This window comes from Indicator indicator, chromosome 26 (genome assembly GCF_027791375.1).
Source record: "Indicator indicator isolate 239-I01 chromosome 26, UM_Iind_1.1, whole genome shotgun sequence".
NCBI classification, from domain to species: domain Eukaryota; kingdom Metazoa; phylum Chordata; class Aves; order Piciformes; family Indicatoridae; genus Indicator; species Indicator indicator.
The window spans coordinates 9,364,022-9,375,603 of record NC_072035.1 but is presented as its reverse complement, the minus strand read 5'-3'; the positions used below and the strand labels follow the sequence as shown (position 1 = coordinate 9,375,603).

Sequence of the window (11,582 nt, the reverse complement as noted above, 5' to 3'; positions counted from 1 at the left end):
GCACCTCTTTGCTTACGCTGGGGCAGCAGCAGCAAGGGCAGAAATGTGGAGTATTAATGAATCATCAGCAAAAACATACATTTCAGTGAGGAAAGTGGAGGGGTCTGGGAATGAACCTTAATGATGTTTACAGTTATCTAACAGCCACTTTGCAATAGTACATTTCCTTTCTGATGACAGTAGCTCACATTCGTTTCCCCCCACCTCCTCCCCTTCCCTATTCTGGCGAGCTTTCCTTTTTTTTTTTTTTTTTTTTCTTTTTTTTCTGAAGTTCATACAAAAAGCTGATAGCTGTAAAGATATATATATTTTTGGTCAGTTTTTCATTAACTTTTTTGCTGGTAGAGAAGTCTGTAGAAATAAATTAAAGCCATGTTTTTATATTATAAAAAGTCGGGTAATGTCGCTGTTTAGGTGAGTGCAGTTAAACTTGGTCAGTAAGGAATCTTACCTGCTCTCAAAAGGAGATTTTTACTACCTGGTTTATTGTATTAAAACTGTTTAAGTTTGAGGTTACCTCAACCTGTTTAAAGAAAATTTTTTGTGGACTTGTACTGTATATTTGCGTAACTATGTCAAGCTTTTATTTAAGGTCATTTAACATGTACCATGTACATGTCATTTTACTCTATTTCAATGCATCATGCTTGTAACAGGCATTTCAGTTTTAATAAGTGATTAATTTGGAAGCTCTTCAGTAATTTATCTGCTATTCCTAAATTGGCGTAACCTTAGTGATCTATTTTAAATCACCTTGTAAGGACTTGTCAAAATGCCTTAACTACCCTGACTTGACCAAAATGCTATTTTTGGTGAGGGTACGGGGAGGATTATTATGTTAATGAAGACAAATTAATGAGCTTTTTTGCGATCCATGAGCAGTGAGTGGTGGATAACTTTGCACAAATTGTCAGTCCTCGTCGTGTTCTTAAAGCTGAACAAGCTGTGTCCAGCTGTCTCGTTAGATGGAATGTATTCACGCTGCAGTACAGGGCTTTGTTTCTAGCACTCGGGAGAGGTGCTCCTCTCTCAGGTCTGTGTCTCTTTACATTTTATTCTCCAGTATTTACTATCATGCTTCTTGATTAGAGCAGATTTGATCAATTCTTCTTCCCCTTAACTTAAAGCGCTGCCGCTGCAGACCTGTGCTGCACTCTGACCCCTTGCTCTCGGCATGCTTGTCCCCAGCCCTTGTTACTTTTCCCCTCAGTTTCTAGAGCTCTAGGTTGGGAGACGTGTGCAGCTCGGCTGGAGGAACAGGGTGAGGTGCTCAGACTGAGCTCTGCCAGGCCAGGGTTTGGCCTCCCCACAGAGCTGGGCTGCCTCAGGCTCACTTAGAACCTTCTCAGCTGAGCCGTAGCTACAAAGCCGTTTGCCTCATATCACATTGTGATTTTGTTATTCTTATTTTTTAAATAAAGAACAAATTTGAATTTCGATTTAGAAATCATGAGTTTATCCCTCACTGGACACACCAAAGACCAGTAAAGCTTATAGCTTTTCCATCTGTTTATAAAGCAATACTGTATTATAAAGAATTGATATTTTTATCACATGCTTGATTGTTTTTTTTGGGTTTGTTTTTGTTTTAAGATGTGCACTCTAAACATATCAAACCTAATTTCTTCCTATGAACTTAAGCTGTCTGCGCACAAAAAACAAAAGTTGGACAAGGAAATGACAGGGCCCATCCTATCAATTTTAAATGATGCATGGAGCAGTAACACTTCTAGGAGTTAGATTATTGTGACTCTGCACTAGAGGAACATACAAAGAAGGTGTTCCCTGAGACAAAGGGTGTGTGAGTAGAGCATAGGCTGGCCTCAGCTGCTGCAGAGGCAGGGTGTTCCCAGGAACCGGTGGTTTGGGAGCAGCCATCTGAAGGAAAAGGAAGAATTCTCCACACCAGTAATAACCTAACATAATGGGACTGGCAGGAGCTGGGATCTCTGCAGCAGCGTTGCTCAGTGTTTGGGTCAAACGGGAAAGGTGCGGGTGAACTGGAAGAACTCTGTGGTTCCTTGTGGCTTGTATGGCTATCTTTGGGAGACCTGCAACATACAGTTTCCCTCTTAGCATACTTTCTTTGTGTTTATGAAGAAGGTATGGCTGGGAAAAACAAAACAAACAAAACACCAAAAACCCGATCTTGGGACCAGACAGTTGTGACTGAGTCAGGGAGAAGGGAGAGGTGAAGGTCTGGTGAAGAGGGGAAGCGTTTGGGATGGAGTCTCCATCTCTCAGTAACAAAGGTCCATTCTCCAGGACAAAACCATGTGGTGTGTGTAGACACTGACTGTGTGAAGTAGCTTCTTACAAAGATAGCTGAAATAACGAAGTAAATTGAGTCTGTATCTAATGAGGAGGCTTTTCTGTTGTTGTTAAACCAAGACTATCATCTATGCTTATGTAAGAGGCAATTGTGTGAATTTCATGTCTGAGGTATAACTTATGCAGGAATAGTTCTGTAAATACATTTAAATGAATTGTAAAGATATTTAATAAATATAGTATTTATACTACACTGCCTTTTTCTAAAGTAAAGGTGACTGCAAAACCTCTGTTTGTTAACACAGCAGTGTGGCTGGCAGCACGGAGCTGTGAAGCCACTGGTACTTGGGCTGCTGGGCCTTCATACAGTGTTGTTGAGCCCATGTTTTGGGGACACCATGAGTTACCTGTAGCAGCCAGGCAGACAATGACCATCTTTGAATTGGCCCAAGCCTGGAAATTTTTGTTTTTTTATTCCGTGTGACTTTGGGAATACTGCGCTGTCACTGACTGGTGGTGAGAGGCAGAGGGTGGGGAGAAGATAATAACTCCACTCTGAAACACAAAAGCTTCTTAAACTCCTGCTTTTAACCATCACCTTTATTTTTTAACTCTGTTTCTATGACAGTTTGGTTACTCAGTTAAACACTGCCTCTGGTTTCTGTAAAAATACCAGTAACAGGTTTGGCTGTGCCAGAGTGGGTTGTTTTGGGTGGGTTTATTGTTCAGGCACTCCTAACTACAGCAGCAGCTTAACCTTGCCTGCAGTGGGAAGAGAGATTGAATTCCCCAGTGAGACTGGACCCGAGCGCTGAGCACCCAAGCAGCACACCCACAGATAGATCTAGTGGCAGTGATACACTTTGAGCTACCATATACAGATCAGTCGTGACATAGATCTCTGTCACAGTGTGGCAGCAGCCAAGCTTTAGAACAACCTGTGCTGGAGGTTTACATAAATGGGGAATGAACACCTCGCCTACACTGCCAGCAGGAACAATTCCCATGTCAAACACCCTTTTCCCCTTGGATTGTTCGAACTTGGGTTCCAATGCTTTGTGTCACTAGAGAACTGGGGAGCTCTGCACGTTGCTAAAATCCTCCTCTGTGTCACTAGCTGCTGCCAAGCTATGGAGGGTGTGGCTGCTGGCATCCTTCTCCTTAGAAGAAACTGCTCCAAAAAATAAGGAATGAAACTGGAAAATACAATACAAACAGGTGAGGTTAATTATATATGAAGCTTCTGCTCCTTTAAAATCTTTCTCGGTCTAGGCGTTTCCTGGTAAAATGCACCTGCTACCTGTGTTTCCAGCAGTACCATTATTTGTGGCAGATAAATGCCAGCTGAGGGATTCCACTCTAAATAACAACTGAGGGTCTCCTTACCTTCTGAGAGTGGGTCTCTGTTGACTCTCCTTCCAGCCTTGCATGGTCTTCTGCCTCCATCATGGCTGTTCCTTTCATGCCTCTCGTATTTCTCTTTTGGACTCCGGGAACATCTTTAATCTCTTGTTTTGCCCAAGGACTTGCAGGCTCCACCGACTCTGGTGCATTTCTGCTCCACTGCTGCTTTTTGGAAGCACCTGCTGTTGTGCGGTGGTCTTTATCCATGGAGGTGTTCTCAGTTTTACCTGTACATGCCTTTGAGCTGGATTGGAGAGAGTTGGTCAGGTCAGTAACTGGCTTTTACACAGTTTTGTTACAATGACTTCATTCTCTGTTAATGAAGAGCATTGTGACTTTAGATGCTTAACAAGTATCTTCCCCCTGTAGTGCAAGAGAACACCCTGGAGATAAAACAGGCTCTGAGCAATCTGATCTAGTTGCAGGTGTCCCTGCTTACTGCAGGAGGGTTAGAGTAAATGACCTTTGAAGGTGCCTTCCAACCCAAACCAGTCTGTGATTCTACGATAAGCCAGCAAAGTGCTTTCTGTGGCATGAAGTTCTGTTGCTGTGCATCATGCTGAGATGTTCCTGAACCTCTCTAGTACAGTCTGCCTATGAAAGACTCCAGCATCTGTACAATGCTGACCAATACCAAGGATGAGCAGGTTACTGCTTTTCCATCTTCCATCTGATTTGGCTGGAAAAATTATAAACTTCCATTTTTCACCCTCTCAAGACAGCCTTGCTTCCTTCACCCAACCCTGAAGCCCCCTGTTACCTTTCCTGCTGCTGTGAGGAGCAGGGAGCCTGCTGGGAAGCCATCTCCTTTTCAACCTCAGACAAGGTAGCCAGAATAAAGCTGGCCTCCAGCACCGTATCTTCAATGCTGAAAGCAATTGGTCTAAACACAAATATTGAGAGCAAACAGCATGTGTAATTACACACATTGTAGGGGAAACACAGCTCATACTGTTCTGCACACAGATTTACAAGTGTCTCCTCTGAAAAGTGAAAATGCATCTGCTGCTGGAGCATGAGATGGTCTCTTGTTCCAGACTGAAATACAGTAAGAACATGCTGCACAATATTATACTTAGTCAGGTTATAGTTTTAAATATGTAACTGTTAAAACAGTATTTTAAACAGAAAATGTCTTGTTTTTTTAGACTACTAAATAAAAATATTGCATGCATTAACCTGAAGCAGCCAGGCAACTTGTAGGTGCTCACCAGTCAGCCTGGCTGACTTAGTAATGCTATGTTAAGCTATGGTGCTATGTTAAGTGCTTTATGCAAACCATAAACCACTTAATCCCTTCTAACAGATTAGAAATTCAGTTTTTGGTAAAACATGAAAACCTATTTTACTGTTCCAGTTAAACTCTCATGGAGTGACCTGCAGACAAGAACTGACTGCAGAGCTGTAATGGCAGCAGTTCTGGTCAGGTGGGTTCCAAAATGTACCTTCCAGAGATGTCAAAATGGATTGAGATGGGAACACTTGTAGCTTCTGAAAATGCCAGGAGTCCCTGAGAAGGAGAAATGGGTAGTTAAGATGGTTTTAAAATGAGAATAATTAACATTAGAATGCAATTTATTAGAATCTAGTTAATATCAGAATGCAACTGGCAAAAAGGGAGGAACAAGTCTACTGCATCTAGGATAGGTGTCTTGCTTTCCCTGCCTGGAGCTCTCCAAAGCAGCTTCTGCACAGAGAACCTCTGTGGCCTGATGCTCTCTCCAGTACCGCTCCAGTGTGTCTACCCAGCACTGAAACTACTTTTTTGTTGATTAAAAACGTGCTGCTTGTTTTTCAAAGGCCACTCACAGAGACCCTCCAGTGTCCTGAGGATCTTGTTTTCTAAAGCTAACCCTCAACAAGCTGGTGCAATGCTGTTGCTGGTCAGGAGGGCTGGTAGGACACTGCCCAGGGCCTTTCCGCTGGGACCCCTCTGCATTGTCCTAGTCAAATCAGGCACATCAATGGGAAATGGTTTATTTTCAAGACAAATTCTTGCTTTACCCTCAATTCTTTAAGGCAAAATGTCACTTCAGAATCTACTCCAACTTGAAAGTAGTCAAATTCATCTGGATGTAGCTGTATCTCAGTAAGCATTGTCTTTGAAAAAACTGTTTAAAAGAACAAGAAAGGTAAGGACTCAAAGGCTGAAGTTTGAACTCACAGAACTCTGGTTATACCCACGAGGCTTTTACATCAGCATTGTTTGGACAAATAATTGTATTTTTATAGTGATTAACAGTGATAAATGTTTAGCTTACCTACATTTATTTCTTAGTTAATTAAAATAACCCACTCAAATTTAATTACAGTATATTATGTAGATTTAAGTGGCACTTAACAGAACCTGTTTTCTGTTCCAGTGTGTGCTGGAGCCTGTACCTGCTGGTAAATCTTGCTCTGTTGACAGGCATTTGTCACAAGCAGTGTTACCAGCTGCTCCTTGCTGCATAGTTGAGGAGACCAAAATGCTGCATGACTTTAACAGACTAATCACCATTGCCGGCAATTGCCAGAGGACAATGAAGGTGGACTCAGGTTGTTTGTTTTAAATTCTAATCTTTTCCTGATAGGGAAGTGGCAGCAGGAAATGGGCTCTTCAGTTCGAGGTAGTCAGTTGCTTGTTATAATCAGAGTAGTCTGTAGTGGTTATTAGGTGGAAGAGAAGAAAGAGGGTGCTTCCATGATTTGTGGCAATCTCAGAGGCATTCAGAAAAGCTCTACAGAGCTTAAGCAGCACACACCTACCCTGTTGCTCCCAAAGGCTGGCTGCTAACAGAGGATGACAAACCATTCCCAGCCTTCCACTTCTCTGCTCAAGAGGGTTTTCTTCTCTCAGCCTTCAGCAAGGCCCCACTGTGTTCAAATAGACTCCTGTGAAGTTCCTCAAAGTGTAGGAATATCTGCTGATAACACCTCTGCCAGCCCCTGCAGGCAGAACCTCCTCGTGCTAATGAGAACAAATCTGGGCAGAAGGTGCCAATTCTTCCTTTGAGAATTGAGCCTCAATGTGGAAAATCCCAAAGCATGGCCAGGTAGTATGTTCAGAGGACACCTTTTGTTTTAGTGCTGCAGGCACTAAACTGCAACACAGGCTATACAAGAACAATGCTTGTGTTCTCAAAGGTCTCTTCCAGCCTCAACTGTTCTGATTCCTCCTTTGTCTCCTTCACTGTCTGGGTTTTTGGTACCTCATTAAATTTTTACCAACTATATTTTTCACTTTCTTTTTTTCACAATAGCCCTTTTAAGTGTGTATTTCTAAATTAACGCCACTTGCCATTCAAAATGTACTCTTTTTAGTGTCTTTTTTTTTTGTCAGTGATTTCTCCCCTGTTTCACTCTAGTTTCCACCACTGAATCCTTCTTGCTCTCCAGTTTTAGCTTGTTCTCAGCACAATGCCCACCCCTGTGCTCAAGGCAGTCATCTTTTTCTAGGTCATTATCTAAAGCTTTGGTCATAAGCAAGTATGAAAAGCATCGCTTTATTATATGATACACAAGAACCTACATTTCAAAAGCACAATTATATCTTTCAAATGAGTTTGAGTCACATCCAAGAACCTTCAGTTGTCTTCCATTTCAGATCTGGAAATGGCAGCATGTGGCGTAACAGTGCTGGGCCAGCTACCACTGTGCTGCCCTCACGCTAAAACACACTCTGTAATGGTAGCAGTTCTCTAATTATGGTATTCACTGTTAAATTGATCATTTTAAAATAGAAAATTATCTCCTTTTTCCTCTCTGTTACCAAGCTTCTGCTCTTGGAGCACAGTAATTACTTCTGTTTAAGCCTACAGCAAGTGGCAAAATTTATTGCAATTGGCTGCTCAGTCTGATACCCACCACTACTACCAGGAAAAGGTTTCTTAACATTCTATTAAACCCAGAGGGTAGAAATATGCCTTAAACTCTATATTTCCTCTCTTTAAAATCTCATTCAGACATAAAATGCATTCTCTGTTTATGTTGCATTAGTTTTTATTCCTTTAATTCACCTGTTTTCAAGTCCCAGTATTGTTTCCTATTTTCAATTTCCTTACCAGTGTCTTCCTCAGTGTAACTCTTGAAACAAACTTTCATTGGAGTAACTGATAAAGTTATTTCCTCTTGACTGTTCGGAAAGTGAATCATGGTATCAGCCAGCAGCCTGTAAAATTCCATTCAACATTAAAATTATTTTACCTGACACAAATTCCTAGCTAGCATTTGTTGTATTAGAAATGCAAATTGTTACTGGGCAAGAGAAGAGCAGCCTGAGAGGGGATCGTCTCAAGGTTCAGCAAGAGCTGAAGGGCAGGGGGCAAGAGGATGGGGTCAGACTTTCTTCAGTGGTGCCCAGCAACAATGGACAAGGGGCAATGGGCACAATGTGGAACCTAGGACGTTGCACCTGAATGGGAGCAAAAGATTCTTTGGTGTGAGGCTGCTGGAGCATTTGAGCACATTGTGGACTGTCCTCTGGAGAGATTCCAAACCCAGCTGGACATTGTGATCCTGGGCAAGATGCAATGGGTGATCCTGCTAAAGCAGGGGGTTGAACTGGATGACCAACAGAGGTCTCTTCCAACCCTCACTACTATGCTGGGACTTCATGATTCTATGATATTACTGCCACCTTTCTTCTATATGTCACAATTTTGAGCAAACCTCAGCTCCTGTACTCTATTCAAATGCTTGCAGTTGAAAAGTTGTATCTTTTTCTGAACACACTACTCAATATCTACACAGAGATATCCTTATGCATCTTTAGTGGTGTACCAGAAACACTTTGAATAAAACTGCTGCCAGGAAAAGCCCAGTCCAGCTGCTCTTTGTCTTTACCAAAACTTGTATTTTCCCAGGAGCTGCTTTTCAAAGCAGAGCTTTCCCTTACTGCATTAAAGTATTTTAAGCACTGGATTCTTTGCCTACAAAATTAAAGCACTACTTCCCTTGTCATTGTTGGAAGTTGCTCAAAGGTATGAACTGAAGTTGTACGTCGGTTTTCAAGGTCGGACTGAGCAGGATTAATAGCAGAACAATCTAGATTTTTTTTAAGATGTAATGTTAAGTATCAAGCACTAGGATATGGGATTCAGGAATTCACCATTTTTTATTTTGATTGCTAATGGCAATGAGAGCAGTATTTTCAGAAATACATGTTTGTATTTATTACCTGGAGTGGACTTTAAGTACATTTGGACACATATTCTTTGCAAAAACAGCCTGCAGCGGGTCACATTCTTGAAATGTCAGATTGTATGTTTTGACAACACCTAAGCATAAAGGAGTTAAACAAAAATCAATGCTGGTCTCTAATTTTAACTGTTGGTTTTTTTTCCCATAATATTTTCTTTTGGGAAATCTCAATACAGAAAGTAACCAAGTGACTTACTCTAGCTATGTGGAAAAAACTCCCCCACAAAGAGAAAATTGCATTCACCTTCTTTCATCCTGTTAGTTGGGCCCCTCCAGCATCTGAGCTTTTTAAGAATCCGTAAGAAATAAGTGAACAGCAACAAGTGCAACAAATGCAGGGATACAAAGGCTTTAATATGTAACTGGTATAATAATGTCAGTAGTGGTAATTCTAATTGTGTGAGCAGTGGGCTGACAACCAATCCATGGGATGCACTAACTACTGAAGAACACTCATCTGATAGAGCCTGTTACAACTTAATTTTAACAAGGTGATGCACAAGAGAAATATAAATTATGTGAAGAGGCTGAAAGTATCTGGCATAATGTTCCATCAATAACACTCAGTTGATAATTACACTAAATATTGTGCTGCCCTGCTGTTTGAAACTGCTGCTCTTTCTGTACAGTCACTTCTTGTTTAACTTACCATGTCTGCAGAGGAACTGAAAAGTGATGTGATGGTCATTAGTATTTGCAGAAATGCTGCATTTCTCCACGTTCCTTTCCAGCACATTCACACATCGAAATATAGGAAGAACTGACTGTAAAAAACCAAACATCAGTGCAAAGGTTGCCCACAGAGCAATTCTACAATATTATTTCCCTATCTCTGTATAGTTTATCTCAAGCTCCTGCTTTTATACTTTTCCCAAACTGTAAGCAGACACTGAGGCAGCTGATCCTGCTCCTTGCCATCCTCACCCACCTCCTGCCCAACAGATCTATTTGCTAAACAGTTGGTCAAAGCTCTCCTAGCTCATACTGGCTTTGAAGCTGGTGAAATACTGCAGAAGCAGAAATGTGGTACTCCTCCATTCAGAGATGATGCTGGTTCAGACTTTGGGAACCACATGGAACAGCTCAGGAGGTACAACTTCTGAACTTAATTAAATAAATCCTAAAGTTTTCTTTTGAAAAACTGCTCAGAAGCACTTGACTTTAGAGCCATACACATGCCTCTGTGAGCCTCCACCTGGAATTTCATTTGGCAGTTGGAATCATTTGCTGCTTACAAGGCTGTGCACAAGAAGCCATTAAAACATACCTTAATTACCAATTTACATGTGACAGATAACCGCTTTTCCTTCTGACATGGTTGAGACACAGCTGTCCAGCAGTAATGTTGAAAAAACATAGAGGAGAAGAAGACATAGGCATATGCTGACCTTGAAGAATTCACTGATCTTAAGGCAAGCTGGAAACGCAGGTAAAACAATTAATTAAAACTATTTCATATCAGCTATTTTTTTTTTTTTAGAGAAAGCTACCTCTGTGCTTCAGTACTACACCTAAACACAAGCCCTTTAAATGTGTACATCTCAAAATAAATACAGATGTATTATGCATAGGATCATGTTCAAAATGATCACCTTCATTATTGCTGGTCAGAAAGCACTGATATCACACAGGCACAGGAATCCAATCTGTGGACATTGAAGTGTCCCTGAAGTGTGAATTACCTGATCACTTGTGCCTAAGGATCTGAAGGACTGCTTTATTCCAAAACACCCAGGAGCATGACACGGATAAGCAGACACTGCTAACATCTCAAAAATTCTTCAAGTATAAATTATCTCCACTTCTGATTTTCCAGCATTTCAGCAGGCTAAGGAGAGTTGATCACTTCTGACTAAGAAACCTCTAGAGAAAACCCTAATTTTGCTGGAAATGGTGTTGATTAATCAGAGGCATGTTAACAAATGCTTTCTTCCTGTTGAGTCATATTGGTACAAAAACAATGTTTAGAGGCAGCTCCTCATGTGGTACAAAACAGAAACCTTTTGACCCAGGACAACAGAAATAAAACCCTTGGTATTAATCCAGACGTCCTGGACAAGGACAGCTTGGGTAACAATAAATCAAAGAATACTAAGAGCAGAGCTAGAATGACTCTACCATGATGGAATCTGCATAATTACAATTACAGAAAGTATGGCATTTGTCCATATTGAAAGTGGAGGAAGCTGAGGGAGAAGTGTTGAGTCATACTGAAGGATACCTGTAGCAAAACAACACAATATCCAACAACGTAAATACTATGCTTCTACAAAGATTTTTAAATCGCAGTAAATTAACTTACACCTTTTTCTATGGGGTCAAACCAAAATTCATCACTAATACGTGCAATGGCATGTATCGCTCTTCCAAACACTAGCAGGAGAAGAAAACAGTGAAATGTTCATTCTAAGTTGCAAAAAAAAAAACAACCCAAAACCAACCAAAACCCCACAGCCCAACCAATAAACAAACACAAACCCCCCCAAAAAAAAAAAACCCAAAACAACAACAACAAAATCAAAGCAAAACAGCATTATCTCTACAATAATTTAAGAGGAAACATTATCAATTTCCTATACTTTTCAAACAAAACCAATGGAAAATATCATTCTTTCCGTTTTAGAAGCACAAACACCTTGACATTTCTGAAAGCTACCTGTCAAGGTGCACCCTAAATGTCATCTTTGCAGCAACTGGTGTGACCTGCTATCACTGCAAATTAATTC

General features: G+C 41.0%; 1 protein-coding gene across 1 annotated transcript; it reads right to left on the bottom strand.

The window, feature by feature from the left end:
• Nucleotides 1–3,335: 3,335 nt before the first annotated feature.
• RAD9B (RAD9 checkpoint clamp component B) lies at nucleotides 3,336–10,236 on the bottom strand. Its single transcript, XM_054392813.1, has 9 exons — nucleotides 10,141–10,236; nucleotides 9,506–9,620; nucleotides 8,834–8,933; nucleotides 7,719–7,825; nucleotides 5,680–5,786; nucleotides 5,121–5,185; nucleotides 4,436–4,558; nucleotides 3,658–3,919; nucleotides 3,336–3,467 (listed from the first exon to the last, which is right to left on the bottom strand). Exons 1-9 carry the CDS (start codon nucleotides 10,234–10,236, stop codon nucleotides 3,336–3,338), a joined length of 1,107 nt encoding a protein of 368 aa, XP_054248788.1.
• Between the last annotated feature and the right edge of the window lie 1,346 nt (nucleotides 10,237–11,582).